This window comes from Vidua chalybeata, chromosome 4, assembly GCF_026979565.1.
Source record: "Vidua chalybeata isolate OUT-0048 chromosome 4, bVidCha1 merged haplotype, whole genome shotgun sequence".
Lineage (NCBI taxonomy): Eukaryota > Metazoa > Chordata > Aves > Passeriformes > Viduidae > Vidua > Vidua chalybeata.
The window spans coordinates 67246852-67267923 of record NC_071533.1 but is presented as its reverse complement, the minus strand read 5'-3'; the positions used below and the strand labels follow the sequence as shown (position 1 = coordinate 67267923).

Below are 21072 nucleotides of genomic sequence, written 5' to 3'. Positions count from 1 at the left end.
GTTGGCCATGTCACAGAACGAGCTGAACCTGGGTTGTTGAGGTTTTTTTTTTTCATTTTAAAATCATATAAACACACTGAGAAACCTTTAAATGTGTTTTAAAGGCTCTGAGGAGTACAGTGATTTAAATGCTTTTTTCCAGATCAATATTAGTGTGCCTTTTTGAAAATTGGTAGTACAGAATTACAGCATGTACACTCTGGGGGGTTCTCAGTGTTTTTAAATTTAAGCTATGCTATTTTTGTGCTCATCTGTATGAGCTGCCAATTTTCATGCAAATTATAGATTCTTAAAATAACTGAATATTCAGAAGCACTGTTGAGATTCTTTCAGAGGAGAGCCTTCATCTCAACACAGTAGTTAGATTTTAGTACATTTTTTGTAGCAGGCTAAATTGTATCTTTGCAGGCCAACACTTCTTGTACAGCCCGGCATGGTTCTTCGAGGATCCACTTCAGCAGGGATCCATGCTGCGCTCCAAAACGCTTCCAATGTGTGCATAGACCCAACTTAAGCCCTTGTCCGAAGCCGGGGTGCAGCTCACGCTTGCCTTTGGCTGTCGCTTTGGCACAAGCTCTCAGCGCTCGAGTGCCGAGGCAAAGCTGCAGAGTCTGAGTTCCGACCCGCGCAGATGCATCTCACTGTGGAATTTGCTTTCGCGCCAGCCAAGGGCTGGGAGCGGGGCTGGCGTGCGGGAATGAGGAGCGGAGGATGAGGGATCCCTACACCCAGCAGCCCGAATCCAAATAAACTTGTGTCCACTGAGCTGCACTAAAACTGCCCGACTAGATCGGCCCTGCAAATATCCGCCCCCAGTTCTGGCTCTGTAAATATTTTTATTTTAATGAAAAGCGTCAGCCGAGTCGGATCCTGCCCTCTCCCTCCTCGATATCCGAGGTATTTTATATATTATTTTTCTCGCAGCAAGCGCAGCCGCAGGGTCCAAAGTTGCCGCCGGGGACAGGGACGCGACCACCCCCCGAGCCCGGTGGTGCGGGGTCGGGCCGCAGTGCTGAATCACGGCGGGGGGGGGGGGGGGGGGAAGGAGAAGGGAAAGAAGGAGAAGGGGAAAAGGGGAAGGGGGAAAAGGGGCAGGGGGCGGTGCCGGCTGCTCACGTCACTGTTATGTCTCCGCGGCTCCGCCGGGGCGGGGACAGCGGCAGCGGCGGGCGGGAGGCGGGGGGGCCGCGGCCCCGCTCCCCTGATAGCCCCCGCTCCCCTCCCTCCCTCCCCAGCCCGGCCTCCGGCTCGGCGCTCCCGGGAAGATGTGGGTGAAGCTGTGCTGTTTGCTGCTCTACTTCCTGGCGCTTTTCGTGCTGGCCCGGGTGTTCGAGGCCGTGGCGTGGTACGAGAGCGGCTTCCTCGCCACGCAGCTGGTGGACCCGGTGGCGCTGAGCTTCAGGAAGCTGCGGACCATCCTGGAGTGCCGCGGGCTGGGGCACTCGGGGCTGCCCGAGAAGAAGGATGTGCGGGAGCTGGTGGAGAAGTCAGGTACGCGGAGCTCCCCCGTGACCCGGGGGGACGGACGGAGGTCGGTGCCCGGCCACCCCCGCGTGGGCTCCGGCCGCCCTTGGATGGAGACGCGGGCGCTGCTTCCCTTCGCAGGGCGGGTTTGGAGGGCGAGCTGGCTCCCCCCAGCAAGGGGGTCCATGGAGGGAGCCCGGGGACCTCGGGGGGTGACGGTCAAAGCCCGGCGGCGTTGTGAGCCCGAGCGGGCTGCGCCGAGTGAGAGGCCTGCGCTGGACGGGGCACCGGCAGCGGCCCTTCCCGTCCCTGCCCGGCTCGGCCCTTCCCTCCCCTTCCCCGGGAGTTCCGCTGCGGGCGGTCGGGTCAGTGCGGGTGGCACAGATGCGACCGAATGTCGTCTGCCGTGAAAAACGCGGAGGAGAGACTCCAAATAGCTGCAGTAGGCTACTGTTTACAGCTGGGGCCAGCTTGTTCCCCTGTATTCCCACCCGTTTGCTGGGTTTATTACAGGTACGATTATCAAGATGGGCCCCAAGGAAAGCGATGATTTCATAGCTGAGGAGCACAAGGGATGGGTACCCAGGGTTGAGATGGTTTTACACAAGGAGAGCAGAACTAGTTCCTGCATATAAAAATCAGCTTGAAAAAAAGGCAGGGAGGCATTTCAGAAGTAAGGAGAACCAGGTGAAAGAGATGGACTTCCCGGGGCTGATGAAGAGCAGTGGAGATGTAAGAATGGCAGAAGTGTCCTGAAAGTAAGGATGCTGTCTGGAGCAGTCGGAGGGAGCTGGCCCCAAGGACTGGGAGATGGGGCTGATGTAATAGCTGTAGTGCCAGCCAAGCAGGAAAATGTGAGTAGTTGCTTTTAAATCAGTGATGGAAGGGCTGGTGATCCAGGCAAGAGAGAAATCCCAGCAGTCGGGATAGGCAGTGAGGGTCTCTAATGTCTGGACAGGGAGGGAGAAGGGTTTGTATGGATGTAGTGCCTGCCATATAACCTTAAAAATGCTGGTTTAAATAATTGATATTAATCCTAGGCATTTAAATCTAATTTGCTGTTACAGTTCATTGTTTATTTATGTTTTTATGTTGTTTATTGGCTTTGCTGCTCCAACAGTAAAAAGCATTAGGCACTTTCACTTTTGTTTCCAATCACTTTCACTCCTTGGCTGTCAGGTACTTTCATGATGTCATGATGTTTGGGTTGCATATGCTGCAGGGAAGTGTTTAACTCCAAACAAACTGTATTAACCAACTTCTTCAAATGTCAAGGAAACACTTCTCATACCAACAGGCTTTGCAGCATTTTTCTGTGGTTGCATTTTGGTTTTTTTTTTTCCCTCTAAATTTTATGAATATTTTTGCAAACCCCTAAAGGGTTTCAGCTGTTGCACTTATTTTTATCTTTTTAAAGAGACTGGTTTTGGACAAGACTTCATTTCTTAAAGCTTAGTAGATTAGTTACTAGAATGCGGGTTGTCATTAACAGTGTTTGTAATGATTGTGAAACAAAACACGAGAAGGAAATGAGATTACAAAGGAAACATAATCAGATGATTTTACCGTGAGCTCTTTATGTCGCTGCATTTGGAGTTCATGGGAACTTTTCCCAACTGTACAAACAAAAGCCAACAGCTAAATTATTCTGCCCAAGATTTTTACTAGCAATAGGACCACATACACTGGGTTTTGGTCCAGAATTAATGATTGAAATTCTGGAAGTCTGTTTGAATTATCAGTGTTAGGAAATTGCTTGCTGCAAAATTGCAATCCTATGAAACGAAAGCAAAGATATATCGACTAAAATTGCTCTCAGCCACTGCATGTTCTTATTTGCAGAGAATGAGCCTTAGAAGATGTTCTTTTATTCCTTTGTGTGCTCGTGCATGTGTGGTGCATCTGTGTAATCAGAAGCAGAGCATTCATGTCATCTGTGGTCTGACTGAAGTCAAAATGTTCACAGTCATGTCACCAGAGATAGAATTATAGTAACAACTTAAGGTTTAGCTACCTTTGTACTGAAAAGGTTCTCTGAGCAACCATGCAAATATAGTTAGTTAAACTGTTACCAGAATCCATGAAGTAATCTTTCTCCAGTGCCATTTTAATTTAATTTTTCCGAATTGTCTCTTTTTCAGGAGACCTCATGGAAGGAGAGCTTTATTCAGCTCTCAAAGAGGAAGAGGCCTCTGAATCAGTTTCCAGTACAAACTTCAGTGGTGAAATGCATTTCTATGAGCTTGTAGAAGACACAAAAGATGGGATCTGGCTGGTACAGGTATATAAATTTGACCTTTTGTTTTAATATATATTGATCACACCCAAAATGTGTTTCAAAGGAGGAGTTTATGAGGGTAGTTAACTAGTTGTAAAAGCTTGTAACAGAGAGATGGTGACAAAGATAAACTTCATCCGGGAGATGAGGAATGGAGAAATAAAACAAGAAAGGCTGGAAGTGCCAGAGTTCCTATACAGACAGGAAGAAAAAAAAAAAAAAAAAAGCCTGTTATTCTTTGGATTGCCTTTTGAAAAGTTGGCATTTTAGAACCAGAAAAGAAGCAGTACACAGAGTATGCAAGTCCTTGTCCCTGGGTTTGTAGGAGCCTTGTAATGTGTGAAGTAGGTGCATTAGTACAGATACTCCCAGCTGGCACAGGCTCCTGGTGCTGCTCTTCCTTTTGCTTACATCACATGCTCAGACCCAACTAGTTTAAGTTTCTGCTTGTCTAAGGGGCTTAGAGTGCTTGTAAAATCTCTGTTGGCTCTTCACAAAGGCAGGAAGGATCTCAGTCTGCCAACTTCCCAGACTAGCAGGCTGCTTCTGTGACATATTCCAGTGGCTTGAAGTTAGCTTTCTCCCAAGCCTTTTGTGTCCAGCAGTTTTACAGCCTGTTTTCCAAGGGCTGCATGAGAACAAGAGATCATTTAGGAAAATAAAGACAGACTTTTTCCAATAGGATTTTGAAGCAGTTAATCATCATTCCTGAGAACATAAGTAACCTAGACCAAAATGTTATTTTTCTATGTCAACTTATCTGTTGATAAGAGGGTGTTTTTTAAGGCATAAGTTTCCTCCTAACAGCCACATCAGGTGAATTCCCCACCAGGCAATTAATTGTTCCATTGACAGCTCCTACCTGGTTTGTCTGGTCTCACTTCATGTTTTCTATTTAACATGAAGTCACTAAATCTTCATAATCTTATTTATTAGACTATTGTAAATGCAGGTGAACCCGGTGGGAAGAAATGCTGATATCTGACTCCAGTTCAGAAGGCTGAATGATTTCTTTATTATAACTATACTATAATACATTTATATACTATTTAAAGCAGATACTAAAACTACATATTTACTTTTTCTAACTACCACATCTAACTAACTCACAACTTGTGACCCTATCATGAGAGTCCAGACACAGGTGGATTTGATTTGCCATCAGGCTCAAACAATCCTCACCAGAATCTAATTAAGCAATCACCCCAGGTAAACAATTCTCCAAAGACATCCCACATGGGAAAAACAAGGAGCAGAAATAGAAATTGTTTTCTCTTTCTTCTCTCTGTGCTCCTCTATGAAAAAATTCTGAGAAAGAAGAATGTGCCTGCCGCATTCGACCTGCACTGTCGCCACATCAGATCTCATCCCCAAATAGACAAGAGGACATATTACCTTCAGACTCAGGATGGCATTTGTGTTTTGGGAAGGATATATTTGGAGTTTATTGAATCCAAGTTTGTGGTTTAAATCATACAGGAGGGTATTCTTCAAGCAGAGAGAGAGTGTTGAAAGGCAGTTTACATGTCCCCAAGCTAGTTGACAAATACAAGCATGAATATGCTGTGAAAAACCTTCCCTCCTCCCTGTGCAGCTCACAAGGGTGAAATATGATAGTTCTCTGTTGTCTCTTGCTTGCAGAATTTTACTTGTAATGTATTTTCCACTAGCATCCTAATAGCAGGTCAGATAGCATCCTAATAGCAGGCTGTGTTTTGATAGCGCCAGTGTGATGAATGTTGTCATCATTCTGGAAATATTTGCACAGCTATTCAGTTGGTCACAATAGCTGTGGAAAAAAAAATTAGTGGAATTTACAGAATAATTTACTTGCTGAACACTATTTGTCTGTTTCTCTACAATAAAAACCACAAGAGATGTCGAATTTCTATTTTTCATTCTTGCTTTTCAAGTTTTCATCGCTTTGAGTTTTCATTTGCTCTATTCCCCACCACAACTCCTGTCTGGATAACTCCTGTGCTGGATTCTTCATATCCTTTCACAGGTTTTCCTTGTCTTAGACCTCATCCCTGCAGAGCTGGTTTTTACTATTGCTTCCCAGTTCTAATGCTTGATTCCCTCCCTTGCCCATCCTCCTTTGCTGTTTGGAATCCTGTGGAAACTTTCCAGCTAATTAACCAGCTCGATGCTCGTGCAGGGGAGTGAGGATGCCTCATGGGTGGGTTTGGTGACCATGGGCAAGGTCAGAGATTCCCCTGCTCTGTTGCTGCTGGCTGGGAAGCAGAAAGGATCTCCAGATCTTTTTCAGTATCCTGAGCCCTAAATTCCTGTTCTCTGGGGGCTGCTGGAGAGCAGCAGTTCTGTCTCAGCTGGCACAGTGGCTGTTGCTTGAGTTGGTTTGAACGCTTTGTGATGGTGTATGAGACGACTGAGACTTTGGAGGTGATTTTTATTTTCCAGTGATATAAATGAAATCTCTGATGTGGCGCAGGCTAGGAGTGTGATAGCCATCACTGTCTGCAGAGAATCGAAGGAAAAGAAAGGAAACAATTACTATTTCTTGATATGCTTGACAAAAATTAAGGTGCAAGTTTATCATTTAGGGTCAGCAAGCTGAGTTCTGTGAAGAAAGTCAAAGTCAGTACACAGGGAATAAATGTTTTGTGGCTTTGTTTCTTTATTTTCTGGAAATCCACATGCAAAGCATCCTGGTGCAGTGGTAATTTGTTTACCAGTGTAGCTGTTCACAGCTCCTGTGTGGCACTTCCACAGAGCCACAGACAGCAGCATGTTCTTTCTCCTATTAGCTCATGATCTCATCACCTTTCCTTTTATGCTGTTCTTCTTGCTTGCCAGCTGCTGCTGTGCACTTCTTTGGCTGGCAAGGAGGGGGTGGGTGACCTGTAGTTTCTGGAGCTGCTTCTCTTGTTGGTTAGGGGAGTTGTATGTAATGTTCTTACTTTTCCAGGCTCTGGTTAGTCTCTAGAAGCCTGTCACATCCAACAGTATTGTAGTCACTATGCCTCTTGAAAATGATCTACAGCTAAAACTCCTCTCTGAATGAAGTTAAAATCTAAATGAATGTATATTTTTATTTTAAAAGTCTCCACTATAACATAGTGGCAGAGAGAAATAAGGGGAACTTTCTTCTTGGCATTGAAATATGATTGTGTCTGGTAGATTGTGAAGTATGATTGTGTCTGTGTCTTTTGATTGTGTCTGGCAGAGCTGCAAAAGCCATTACTGTGGATATAAAATTCTGCAGTCTATTCTGCGTCTCAGTTTTTAGTTCAAGTAGTGTAGTCACAGGGCAAGGGATGTGCCTACAGCATTTTGGTGGTGATGGTTTGTTTGTTCTTCCTTTTGCTTGCACGTAGGATGAGTGATTTTCATATTTATTTGCATTCTGAATTTTGCCAGGTGATCAGCTGTTCTTGCTAAAAAGAAACAAAGCGGAAACACTCAGTTCTTTCAAAATACATAATTCAGTATTTGTGTCTTTTCCAATAGCCCTTCAGAATCATTTACCACGGGATACCTGATTTTAAGTTTCAGTTTTCTTCTTGAGAGGCTTCATATCCAGTCAAGGGGGCAGAACACCATCAGCTGGAATATATTAGTCCTTGTAGCGCCTGTGTATCTGTGTTAACTCATTGCAGAAGCTCATTTATTCTCAATCTCTGACTTAACTGACAGCATAACTGACTGTCCAGATCAGTGCATAGGTCACCTCACCTCCCTGGAGAAACTGCACATAATTTTGAGGTGGTTAATTTTTGCATGCTGTGATGGATGCAGTCTTTGCCTATTTTGATGTGATTTCTCACAATCTCTTTCTCAGAAAAGAAAGGCAAAAAATCTTCAGATATCTGCAGTCCATATGGGTGGATTCTGAATGAGTTATGAATTCTTAGGAAAGAGTCTAAGTGGAAATTCAGTTCCATTAACACATTGTCAAATAATAAACAGAAAGTGAGATGTTTCAGAATTAATAGAAGTGCAGACATTCATGTAGGAATTTACTGACATTATCTGGAATAAGTGAGCTTTTTTCCCAAGCTTCTAATAAGTAAATTACCAGTCCATTTATAATTAATTGTATTTTTACTTCTGTTTTTTATATAGAAGCAGAGTTTGCAGCATCGCTGTTGATGAAAAAGGCTTCTATGACTAGAGTTTTTGAACCTTTTTATCTTCGTGGACCCCTAAAAGTTTTCCAGAGCATGCATGGAATCTTTACAGTAATATCAGGTTTCCTCTGCTCATTTACCCTCTGCAGGCACTGTGCAGGAGTGCATGGGTGTCTCAAACTGGAAACCACTGAACCAGACAGACAATTCTCATGTTCATACAACCTTGCCAGTTCATTAAATGAGTTTGAAATCACTTTTGTCTTTGGCAAACTACACAGGTTTTTTCAGATTCAAATGCCTGTATTCCTTGTGTGGAGAGTGACTTTCTGAGGCTGGGTGAGACTGACTCCTGGGAGAACTACCTGGATGTGTGTGTGTGCAGCAGGGAATGGTGTCTCTTACTTAATGGGTTTTGGTCTTCCTGATGGTGTCAAGTCTGTCACAGTGCCCTAGTGCCCAGAGCTGAGGAGCACTTGGAGTTGTTGTCTTTGTGGCTGAGCTGTAAAACCAAGTTGTGACAAAATTACTGTGTATTTGAAATTGTGTGCTGTTGGTATGAGCAGGTGTGCCTGACACTTGCTGTCCCAGCTAGAATTGGTTAAAATAATGAGAGCTGGAGCACATGAGGTGTTTGTTCTGCTTTTGCCCCTCTCTGACTCATTGTCATGCCTTGTGATATTTGAACACTTTTTAGTTGTGAGCGAGCTTCAAAACTTGCTGAGAACAAATATCATTCCTGTGACCTGCTTTGAGATCTCTGCATACCTGTCTGAAAGAAATTGAACAAAATCTGATTTAATTGCATGGAAAACAGGATAATGCTCAAGTGAGGTCGTCATCGTGTCATGCTCAAGGACTTCAGGGGTAGCAAAAAAAGGAGTCTGTCTTTGCATATTGCATTGCTACAGCAAACTCTTAACATCAGCTGTGTTTCCTCAAGCCTCTTGATTTTCAGTCGTATTTTTACTTGTATTTTAAGAATCTATGTTTCATAAAATAGTCTTTTAAAATGCTTAATGATACTTGGAAATTAAGGAGCAGCTGGATCTGTAATGGTTATAAAGTAGCTATTGCAATATTGATGCACCTGCCCAATACACTTTGGGTTTGGATTAGGCAAGAGAGGCAAAGTGTCTTGCTGACTTAGTCCTGTTTTTCCAAGTGTTTGTATCTTACTGGCTCTGGGATATTTGCTCTTGAAGTCTGTTCTTTAATGTCATAACTATGACTACTTTAACATATAGATCAAAATAATTCTATTTTTCTATTTACTTTCTTGACTGAACTCTTTGGGGGTAATTCTGTGTAATTCAGTGTCATGAGAACTCTTCCATTGCAAAAGCTCCCTCTTCAATTGTCTTTTGAAATCATCAGAATCTCAGCATTTGTAGGATTAGAGAGATGGTTATTCAGACCCTGCAGTCAGCCAGTCCTCTGGCCTGGGTTAGGTGTGGGTTAGGGAGCAGATCCATTCTGTGAAGTTGTGAAGTTGTTACATAGCAGGGTTACTGTGATCCTGTTGGATTCCCTTAGCCCATTTAGGTGATTAATGGATTAATTGAGTTGCCCTCATTGTCTTACTTGTCACTCTGACATGTGATATGTCACAGATTGTGAACATAGCTAATAATAAGCAAAGCTGAGAGGGTTTGTGCTTCTCCAGATGTGATGTTTGTTTCCCATCTGTGTTAGCTGATCTCCTAAAAGGTACCTTCTCCCAGGAGCTTGGGCTTTATTTCTGTAACATTAAATAGAGTGTATGATTGAAAGGGACCTTTCTGATGAGCTAGTTCAGCTTTCTGCTAGACTGTACAATATGTGTTTAGAAAATATTTTGCTGTCTCTCTTACACTGTAAGTTGTTCAAATACTCCTGTTGACTGTTTTCTTCTTGGAAATGTGTGTCTGACTTCTGGCTTGGGTGTATTCAGGGCTAATTTGTTCCTATTGGACATAAATCGACATTGCCCTTTAGTTTCACAGAGTCCTGATGCCAACCACACTCCTCCCAGTAAGTGAGGTCAATCAACCAGTTTGTTTTGTCAGGTCTGATATACCCTGGGCTTTGCTTGTTTTGCAGCCAGTTAATATTGATGGTTCGTGTTTTCTTGTGGAGCAGCTGATAGCCCCAAGCGTTTCCTCCCGTGGCTGTTTCTAACTGATGAACTCCCCAAGTGTCCTGTTCATCACTGAATCCATTTTCATGTGTGACACTCTGCATTACAAGATTTGTGCAGCTCTTCCTGCATTGTGTTGTAATCCTCTTTCCCACATAGATGTGCTTCCCAGTTTTATGTCTACTACAAATGGCTTTGGGAGACTTCAAGTTCCCACAGGAAGGGCATTAATGGGAATAAATGCTGAACTGAGCTCGAAGGTAAATCTATTAAGAAGTCTAAGTTTCTGGCATTTTGATGACTTTTTGCTGTAGGAAATTTCTTGCTCATTTTAGAACTAACTTTTTTTTCACTCACTATAAAAGCCTATCTGTAGCTCTCATGTAATTTTTCCATGTGGCAGAATACATGATACACTATCAAACTACAAACAGGGTACTACATTCCCTTTTTCTCTTGAAACTCAGTTCTTTTCCTTCAGGGAAGTTTCTCTCACTCAAGAATGATGCATCTTTAGTAGTTGCATGCTGGAAAGAGTGGAAAATGCAACTGTCTCTGCACCTCTAAAACTTCTATAGTTTTGCATCCTATTGAAATCAACCTGGTGGGATTTTTTTTTTTTTTTTCATTTGCTCTTAAATATAGCTACAAACTTGTTTCTGTCCTGTCTAAATGTGAATTGGTCTGACAGGGGCTTGCAAGAAATTTTCACAGGTTCACCTGTGATCCTGTGTGCTTGTGCTACAGTTCTAGGATAGAGATGTCCTGCTTACTCTGATTTAAGTGTATTAAGTTATTTGACTTCTTCTTTCACCTTCAGGTGATGTAGTTTCTTCCCATAAATTTGCTAACTGGTCCATGGCCAGCCACCCCCCTTCCCCCTTCACTGAAAACTGAGTCACGGTATTAATTTAACTATAAAAAGAAAATTATCTTACATTTCTATCCTGTCTTCATTGTTTGGTGATCCTGCTGCTTCTCCCCCCATTCTAGTCTTATTCATATGACTGAAAAACCTTTTAGTACAGCTTGTAATAGTCTTTGTGTGGTCTCACTTGAATAGCTCATTTTTCCTTACTTTTCTTTCCTTGCATATCTTTCTTTGATAGCTCTTCCTTTTGACCTTCATTTCAATCCTTGTAGATTGTCAAACTATTTCTAACCTCTCTTTGGAAGTGATTGCTAGGAAGAAGTGCAGGACTTGGCAACTTTTTTTTTTTTTCCTTACTTGAAATATAAAATCCTGATAGCTTTAACACCATGGGCTTGAAGAACTTCCAGGCCTCTTCCACATTCAAATTCCCAGTCTCCTCAGTCACAGGTTTTTAAGTTAAATTTCCTATCAAAATTCACACTTCTTAAATAAAATCTGTTACAAGTGTTTGCAGGTTATTTTTAATTTAAACTGAAGTACATTTTGATTGCTTAACCTGCAGTATTTTCTTGGACTCCATCATGCACAGGGGTAGTGACTGCTTTCCAAAATACAAAGCCTTGCCTTGGCATGGTGAACTCCCAGTGCTGTAAGTGGGTGTTGTCTGCAAGGAGCAGCTGCAATGGACATGTTTAGTTGGATTTTTTTTCCATAATGACATAAAAAAGCAAGAGCCCAAAATATTTTATGAAGCTTCAGTGTGCAAAACAATAGCAGGGTTCCTCTATGTAGTTACAAAATACAGACTGCTACTTAGGTCATTGTTCTTCAGTACAAATAACTTTCTCCAAGAGGAAAGACTTTTTCATAGGAAAGGAATTAAGCTGCTGTTAAATATTCCACCAGTACAGGCAGGTGACAGTAAAATATAATGGTGATTGTATTTGCAACAATTTTTTGTCTTGACACTAAAAGGGAGTGTTGTGGTGCCAGGCAGAAGAAACAGTGAGCAGGATCTGTCCTCCTGCACACATTAACATTCTCTCGTCACTGTTTCAGAACATGCACACAGAATTTTGGAAGAAGCCAGTCTCTGAGTGGTTGTACCAAAGAGTAATCCAGTCACCAAAGTTTTACTTCTATGCTTGCTAATAAAACATAGTGATTCCTTGCCACGTTGGATGCATTTATCATGCTGTAGTAGCTCCGAGGATATTTTAAGGATATTATGTGGCTTTAGGGTGTCTTTAGGAATTTGGTCTCCCTTGATTGAAGTGCATGAAAGGAAGAAGTTTAAAATACCCAAAGCTTCAGTCACATTGGGTGATGTAATACAGTAGATTTCCCAGCTGATTGTCTCAGTGCGTGATGGTTACATTTATCTAATCAAAAAGGCTTTTCTATATGATGTGTGTGTTTTAAGAATAACTTGAAGGATTCTTACCTAGATTTTTCACCTCCAGTGTTATTTAAACATTTTGGGCTTAGTGGCATAGGAATGTAATCTGTGACTTCAGTTTGTTTCCTTATGTAGAATGTTCTGCTCGGTGAATTCTTCTATTTTAAGATTCTGAGAGGCTGCTACTTACCACAAAGCAGATAATATTTATGAGCCTCAAAGGCTGGACACACTTTCTAGGTTGAATCTCAGCATGTCCACAGAGAACTGTTAATCATGGTGACAGCCCAGCTTCCAGGAGCAAGCTGACATTTGAGGTTATTAAGTCAGAAAACGATTGGGATAAGTTTAATGGTGGGTAAACAAATATCTAACAAATGGAAGTTTCAATATTTAATTTAAAAATATATTTTAAGTGGCTGCCAGTAAGCCTGCAGAAGCATGTGAAGCATTTCTAAAATAGAAAATGTGATGGCTCATGGAATAGTGCATGATCAGTCATGTCATTCAAAATTACCTGTCAGCTGGTGGCAGGCAGAGTTTTCTTCTCCTTGTGGGGTTTTTCCCCCCTCCTTGTATAGTTTTAAGTCAGAGGATGAATGATGCTTCTTCATCATCTGTGTCAGTAGAAGCTTACATTGAGGTAACCTGAAGTAGTACTTTAATATCCTGGGTTAGAGCAAATTAAACCTTGGGATATATCACAGCAAGTGATAATCCTGAAATGGCAGATGGGACACTGGAGTTGGTGGAACAGTCACATAAAGTTGCAGAGTGAGTCATGGGCAAAGCTGGAAGGAGTCAAGACCCTTAGGCATTATCTGGGAGTTTAATCAGTAGTTTCCACTGCTCAGGAATGGCTGTTGGCAGTTTAATCTGGTACCAGGTATGTGCATTCTCACTCATTCTGCTTGCTCTGAGACAATGTTTCTTTGGTATATTGTAACTTCCTGAGGGAGAATTGTAATAAAATGATGGTCTTTTTTTTTTTTATTGCAAAGAAGAGGAACCTGCTGCACCCCTCTCTCCCCTACTATGATAATTTTGTTATTTTACCAAAGTTTTTATTAACTTCCACTGATCTTAGTTTCTTAACATGTTCTTAACACAATGATGCACTTCTTTCCCTCTGCAGAACCACATTTCTGTCTTAGCACTTCAGTCTCCAAAGACATTTACCATGACTCCCAGTTGTACATTCATACTCTGTGTACTAAAAGAAGGGGAAAGCGTATCAAGCATGACCAGCACTCTGTTTTCTTGAAACTTGCTCTTTATTTCAGAAACCAAACTGACTCTGATACTAAACCAATATTTCCTTTTGGCAATAGGTCATAGCAAACGACAGAAGCCCACTGGTGGGTAAAGTCCACTGGGAGAAAATGGTGAAGAAAGTCTCAAGATTCGGCATACGTACTGGCACTTTTAACTGTTCCAGTGACCCCAGGTATATCCTTAAAGGATTATCTAAATCCGAGGAATATCTTAAGGCTCAGCTGTGTTCTAGCAGCAGGGCTCGCTGTGTTGTAAAAGTAGCTGTGACAGAAGGTGGCTTTATTAATGTTTTTATCTCTCCTAAAGTCTGCTCAGAATGCTCCATTGCATTATTTATCAGCTCTGCAGCTTCCTAAAGCGTTGTGTGGGAAATGCATGATTAGACTGTGGAGAGCATAACACAGCAGTGGAGAGGAATGAACAGAAGAGCTTGGCCTTACTAAGTCTAGGTATTCAGGGAAAGAAACTGTGCTTGCTTAGGACAAAGCCGAATATTTTTGGCTTTATAAAGCCAGTTTTAGAATCGTTATATCACCATCTGGAAGGGGAAACACAGGTTAGCATGAACCTTGCATACAGTGCCTGCCTCCCAGAATTACCGACAAATCCTGTTCCCTGACAAATATATGTTTATATATAAACTGGCACACACCCTTGGACAACACACAGTGTGCTGTGCAAGAGTCACTGTGTTTGCATATGATTTCTAACAAGGAAGAAGAGCAGAGCCAAAGAAGCTATTAATAATTCTCTGCTGCTGTAAAAAGAGGCTTTTTTTAAACATTTTGTTGGAGGCGTTTGCTTTACATGACAGGAGACTTTGTCTAGAATTCCAGTGGCATGTATGGATACGCACATCTTATACAGCTTAAGTCCTAAATGTTTACAGAAATTTCAATGTTAATCATAAGAGGAAATTCTTAGGCTTTGTAGTGCTTATGCAAAATAATCTTGTATTTGAACATCTTAAAAATTTGGCAGTGTTTCTCTTTGCATATCTCCTAAGTAGCCTTAATGTTCTGATCAAACACCATGTTCTAAATTAATTCATTTTTTAATACACAAAATGTTTTGTCAAGTAAACCCTTGTGAATAGTTTTCATCAGGTGGCAGCTGAAATTCAGATGAACACTACATGCTGCAGTAATCAGGACACCTTTATTAGTAGGGCAATATCTTACAGCTGTTCCTAAAAATTCTGCATTCAAATTCCTGGGAAGGGGAGTTGTAATTGTCTAAATACATGTTGACAGACCAAAACCACAGAGGAGCTAGGTAAGATGGCTAGTGAATGAGACTGGTGGTCCCAGTGTGCAGGGTTCTCAGACACTGCATGCCTTTGGCTCGGTCATATTTTGATTGTTGAAGCTTGCCAGATATTTCATTAAAGGAGGACTAGATAAGGGGGTGTAGTGATATTAGTAGGAAAGATGCATGAGAGAAGGGATCTTGTGAGAGTTCCTGTACTCTGGGCCATGACTCAGGGTTCAGCCATGAAGAGCCTCTTCTTTTAGTTTTGGATTTGGGGTTCATCCCATCTGCCTGCCAGACAGCGTGGGTATTTTTTTAACCCAAATCATCCAGCACCTTGTGTGTGCTTCCTGCTCCGCTGGTTTTGTGGCCAGCTCTCTCACCTCACCCCTTAGCCTGTCTGCTTCTTGACAAATTGGTCCCAGTAGGAAGTGGACACTTGTCAGCTTCATTAAAACAACTGCAAACAGACCAGTGTCTGCTCAACTTCATCCCACAGCTGCTTGGCAAAACCAGGATGGAAGGAAGCACTGGTAAGGCTGTGGGATATTGAGTTACACTTAAGTGGTTTTCTTCTTGCCTGGAAGGCCAAGGAAAAGTAGCTTCTAATACTAAAGCTTTAAAGCAAAGAGTCAGCTTGTGTATTATTCAAATCCAGTTACAAAGCATCAATGGCTGCATAGCCTTGTTTACTTTAATGACCCGTGAAAATTAACACTATTCCTCTTCCTGTTTTATGAATGCATATCTCTTTACAATATTCCTCTAAGATATAAAAGTATTATAAGAATAAATAGGTTTTGCCAGAGAATATTAGGTAGCCTTATTTCCTGCTATTATATTATAAGGGCTCCCAGGTGCACAGCATGTCTCATTTTTGGACCTAGAATAGAAATGTATGGACTCAGTTCTGGGGTTATGAAACTGGAATCTAACCTACCATTTTCTTTGTAGATACTGCAAGAGGAGGGGTTGGCTGAAATCCACCCTCATTATGTCGGTTCCACAAACCAGTACCTCCAAGGGAAAAGTCATGCTTAAGGAATACAGCGGGCGCAAGATTGAAGTGGAGCACATCTTCAAATGGATCACAGCCCACGCTGCCTCTCGGATTAAAACCATCTACAACTCTGAACATTTGAAAGCAGAATGGAACAAAAGTGACCAGTACCGGGTGAAAATATACCTGTTTGCCAACCTCGACCAGCCTCCGGCGTTCTTCTCTGCACTGAGTGTAAAGTTTACTGGAAGAGTAGAGTTTATTTTTGTCAACGTGGAAAACTGGGACAATAAAAGTTACATGGCAGAAATTGGTATCTACAAGACTCCATCATACATACTGAGGACTCCTGAGGGGATTTACAGGTATGGAAATAACACTGGTGAATTTATATCGCTACGTGCCATGGATTCCTTTTTGCGGTCGTTGCAACCAGAAGTTAACGATTTATTTGTTTTAAGTTTAGTTTTGGTTAATCTGATGGCTTGGATGGACCTGTTTATCACACAAGGCGCCACTATAAAGCGTTTTGTGGTTCTTATAAGCACTTTAGGGACGTATAATTCACTATTAATTATTTCCTGGCTACCAGTGTTAGGTTTTTTGCAACTACCCTACTTAGACAGCTTTTATGAGTACAGTTTAAAACTCTTCAGGTACTCTAACACAACTACTTTGGCTTCTTGGGTGAGGGCAGATTGGATGTTCTACTCTTCTCATCCAGCCCTCTTCCTCAGCACGTACCTTGGCCATGGTTTACTAATTGATTACTTTGAGAAGAAGCGAAGGCGCAATAACAACATGGATGAAGTAAATGCTAATAATCTGGAGTGGCTGTCGAGCCTGTGGGACTGGTACACCAGCTACCTGTTTCATCCCATTGCTTCTTTTCAACACTTCCCTTTTGACTCAGATTGGGATGAAGACCCAGATTTGTTCCTGGAGCGGTTGGCCTTCCCCGATCTCTGGCTTCACCCTCTGATACCAACTGATTATATAAAAAACTTACCCATGTGGAGGTTTCAATGCCTCAGCGCCCATTCTGATGAGGAAATGCTGGAAACCTTTCCAGACAGCGAAAGTGACTCTGACAGTGAAAACAAAGAGGTCTTCAGTAGCGACAGAGAAGGCTCGGAGGACGATGAGCTGAGCACGTTCCACAGGTGCAGCGAAGGAGAGCGTCGGGGCGGCGTTGAGGCCTGTTCGTGTGCCAGTCACTCTTGTCACCACGAGCCATGCGAACGCCAAGCCAGGTCCTACAGCTCGTACAGCTCCGCTGGTGACCTGGAGCCAGACTGGTCAGCCTGGCCCTCCGACATGTTGCACTGTACGGAATGTGTGGTGTGTCTAGAAAATTTTGCAAAGGGCTGCCTGCTGATGGGCTTGCCCTGTGGCCACGTGTTCCACCAGAATTGCATCATGAAGTGGCTGGCGGGCGGGCGACACTGCTGTCCCGTCTGCAGGTGGGCGTCCTACAAAAAAAAGCAGCCATACACACACCCGCAGCCTTTGTCGAGTGAGCCCCCGTCTTAGCTGTGTGCCCCTGTCTTTTGTAAGCTTTCAGGATATTACTGCTTGCCTTTTAAATGTTAGTCACTTAAAAGATTACGTGAAGTTTTAGTTTAAATGTTAGTGCAGTGAACTAAAATATACGTGATGCTAACGTTAATGACAGAATCATTTGGTTGCCTTGTATGTTGAACTGAATGCAAACTTACCTTAAAAATAACTTGTTCTCTTCAACATCTGGAAACTTGATGCTGTTTTTGTTAAGCACAAAAATCAAGCCTACAAGAGAAGCGTATTCCAGCAAACATTTACAAGTTGGGATGTGGGTGAAATTGAAATTCTAATCGGAGACAATTGCTTAATTTAAGTGTTTCTTATTTTAGAGTCTCTTCTGCACATCTTTGTTGAATAATGTATGTTGTAAGACAGTACCATTTAAAAAGAAATTGGTGAAATAAATTATTTTAAAAGGAGATTTGTAATGTTAATTGTTTTGATAAATATTTTGTGTGTATGGTTACAGATGTCTTGCTGGCCTGATTTATCTGTGAAGACAATAAAAATATAACACAACTCCTGTGACTAATAAATCATCTCCTAGGGATGCAGAAATTCAGTGCTCTGAGCCACTGGCCAAGGAGAAGGCAGTGGTGTTTCACTGGGAACTGTTTCCTTCATAAGTCTGCTGTGTTGAGGTGCTTCTCTGCTGGATGTGGTTTTCCAGTAGATTACAAGCTGCTTTTCCAGATGGAGACCCTCTTCTAGCAGCTGTCTCTGCAGTACCCTCATCTGCAGACATCTAGGAAGACTTTAGGGTAGCTCCCTCTACAGCCGCAGAGTAAACTCTTGAGAAGGAGCAGAATATTGTCATGCAGTGACACAAGTGGCCTGTAAAGGTAAAAATTGCCAGCTTCCAACTGTGCTGGCATTCTGAAGTGATTTCTGATTTCTTTGATAGTTCCTTGGAGACATAAAAAATGAGCCTGTTGTTTTCTTTTTATTTCAGTATGAAACTCTGATTTTGGTTGTACCTTTCAGAAACCACCTGGCTAAAAATAGAGTGGAATTGTTGGTTGGAAAGAAAAAAGGAGGGGGAAGAGGAAGAGCAGGAGATTATATGAGTAGAGAAAAAGGCTAAACTAGAAAGATATTTTCAATTGTCTTATTTCTTTCCTAAATATTGCCTATGTGATATGAAAGGAGGATAATGACATGAAGATGATGATAATAGGAAATACAAACACAGCTTCCCCCTTGCAGTTACAACCCATCTCCCAGTGTCTTTATAGAGTTGGGAGGGTGGTGCTCACAGAGCTGCTGGCATTGTTTCATCTGTCCAGGGTACCTGGGCACGCTCTTTTTTATTAACAAATGTTTCACAGCTCGGTCACCAGGTGTGTTCCCAAGAGGATGTTCATGTAATTAGCAGAAGAGCTGTTTTTAATTTACTGAGTCCTTTTTTTCTCTCACATTTCCTTTTTCCCAGGGCAGTACTGAAGCAGAGAGGTACAAGGGGCACAATATCAGCAACTCTCCTGTGGTCCAGAAAGTAATTTTTATTCCAGTTGAGACCTGCCAGTACATGTCCTGTCTCTGTCATTACAGCCTCAGCAGAGCAGCAGAGAGGCATAATGAGGGCAAAGATCATTTCTGCTTCCAATTTGTGCAGCAGCATGGCATATGTGCTTGTCATGAATAGCTGAAATCCACATTGTTTCAGGACTGTTTTGAAATCTGCACTGAACTGAGACCTTGCCAAGGGAAAGGAGAAGTTTTGTGAGTATAAATAAAGCTGTAGCTGAGGTGCTGACACACACAAGCGAGGTGCTGTATCACAGCCCGCTGTAGCCTTTCGCTGGTACCTCGGCAATTTGCCAAATGCTGTGAGTGCTGAGCTGGAGCAATGCTGTGTCCTTGGAGCACCGGGTGCTCGTGGAGTGCAGCTCTGCTGCTGAAGGCTGACCTCCTCACCCTCACACACAGCCCCAGCAGCTCTGCTCCTGTGCACTGGCTCAGCCTTGTTTGCAAATCTTTGTACACACCTGTTTCAGCTGAAGACTTGTTTTAGTGGCCTCAGTTGCTGTACTCATCCTGTTCTTTTGATGGATGACCCAAACTGCTGTTTAATTAGCAGGAGAGCCACTGAGGGCACATCCACAGGAGCAGGTAATTATGACCAGTAGGTAGCTGTGGAGGAAGGTTTAGACCCCTCGTGTCTGGGTTATATAAATTGTTGTGATGCAGTTCCTGGCAACGCATCTGTTACAGAATCTTGAGCAGCTGGCATAGTGTATTGAGAATCCCAGCAGGACAGAAAAAGCAGTTGGATGTGTTTATTTTATGAAATGCTCGTGTCAGTAGCAACAGAATCATCCAAGTAGCATTGTCTTCTGCCCTGTGCAGAATCTCAGACAGCCCTTCCCTGACGCGTTGACAGTTGAACATCCAGAGACGGGAGCAAAGGAGCAAAGACTGTGCCTGTAACAAGGTCAGCAGTTTTGCTGCTCACGTTCTGCCTCGCAGGGCTGGGTTGTGCTAGTGCTTGTGAAGTGTCTCAACTGAGATGCAAAACATTCCTAAAGCATTGTTTTATTCTCTGGTGTCTTGTGCCTGGAAGCTGGAGACCAATTGTAAACAGAAAATGTCAAACCACTGAGGTGAGGGTATTCACTTGTTTATTAGGCTTAATAAAGGATGGATGGATTTAAATAATCTCTAAAGCTCTTTGTCACTCTCGATTTCATCAGTTATTGTTTTACTAGCACTGGCTTTCCCACTGCTGGTGCTCAGTCCAAAATGAGAGCTCTCTTTTCCAAAGCTTGTTTAGATCTTTTTTCTGCATTAGATTCTGGAGGGAAAGATGACCAAGGTGAAACTGTACATTTTTGTAACTCATTAAAATGTCTGTCTCTGGTAATTAAATAATAAGTATAATCATAAGGTATTAAAGAGTTAGATTAAGTTAATAGCACCTTTTTCTTCCTAAGCTTTTGCGCTCTGTGCATCACTGATTTGTTTCTAATGCTCTCAGTCTCAGATTGTGCACTGGGCCGTGCAGAGCTGGAACGACTCGCTGGAGCTCCAGCAGAGCGGCTCCAAGCTGTCCCTTCATTTCAGCCAGGTGACCCTGTGGAGAGGAGGATGAAGATGAGCCAGGCCTGGCTAGCGGGATTTCTCTGAAAGGGCCCCGGCAGCTGGGGCCGGGGTGGCCATCGGCTCGTATGAGCTTTGCCCTCGCATGTCCCAGGGGAAAGGCCGGAGAGGGAGTCAGCCCTTGCACCAAGAAGTTACCGAGGTGCTGGAATTCCAGAGACGGGAGTGGAGCCGGGGAAGGCTCTGGAGCACATGTGCGATGAGCAGCTGAGGGGGCTGGGGGGGAGCTCAGCCTGGAGGAGGCTCAGGGCCGCCTTATTGCTCTCTAGAGCTCCCTGACAGGAGGGGGCAGCCAGGTGGGGATCAGGCTCTCATCCCAGGAAACCAGCGACAGCATGAGAGGGCGCAGTCTTAAGCTGGACCAGTGGAGTTTAGGTTGCGCATGAGGAGGAATTTCTTCACAGGGCGACTGGACATTGGAATGGGCTGCCCAAGGCGATGGTGGAGTCACTGTCCCTGGAGGTGTTTAAGGAAAGACTGGACGTGGCACCCAGTGCCATAGTGGTGTTGGGTCATGGTTGGACTCGATAATCTCAGAAGTCTTTCCCAACCTGACTGACCCTTGAGCGGGTTACAAACACGCTCCGTGTGCGCGGCCGAGCGCTCCCGCCGCCCCTCAGCGCCTTCCCGCCCCCCCGCGCGGGGCGGGGCCGTGCGCA

General features: G+C 43.2%; 1 protein-coding gene and 1 long non-coding RNA gene across 4 annotated transcripts; one reads left to right on the top strand and one right to left on the bottom strand.

The window, feature by feature from the left end:
* The first annotated feature begins 563 nt into the window (after nt 1-563).
* On the top strand, nt 564-17733 carry RNF103 (ring finger protein 103). 3 transcript variants are annotated; one of them, XM_053940427.1, is made up of 5 exons: nt 564-897; nt 1236-1491; nt 3606-3745; nt 13557-13672; nt 15706-17733. In XM_053940427.1, exons 2-5 carry the CDS (start codon nt 1266-1268, stop codon nt 17282-17284), a joined length of 2061 nt encoding a protein of 686 aa, XP_053796402.1. In that variant the 5' UTR covers nt 564-897; nt 1236-1265; the 3' UTR covers nt 17285-17733. The 3 variants fall into 3 exon arrangements, with proteins under 3 accessions (XP_053796402.1, XP_053796403.1, XP_053796401.1); XM_053940426.1 differs by lacking the exon at nt 564-897 and having other exon boundaries at nt 1076-1491; XM_053940428.1 differs by lacking the exons at nt 564-897; nt 13557-13672 and having other exon boundaries at nt 1058-1491; nt 15706-15885.
* A 216-nt stretch (nt 17734-17949) lies between these two features.
* Nucleotides 17950-21033, bottom strand: LOC128786798 (uncharacterized). Its single transcript, XR_008430479.1, has 3 exons — nt 20552-21033; nt 20233-20387; nt 17950-20108 (listed from the first exon to the last, which is right to left on the bottom strand). It is a non-coding gene; the product is annotated as an uncharacterized LOC128786798 (long non-coding RNA).
* Nucleotides 21034-21072: the final 39 nt, after the last annotated feature.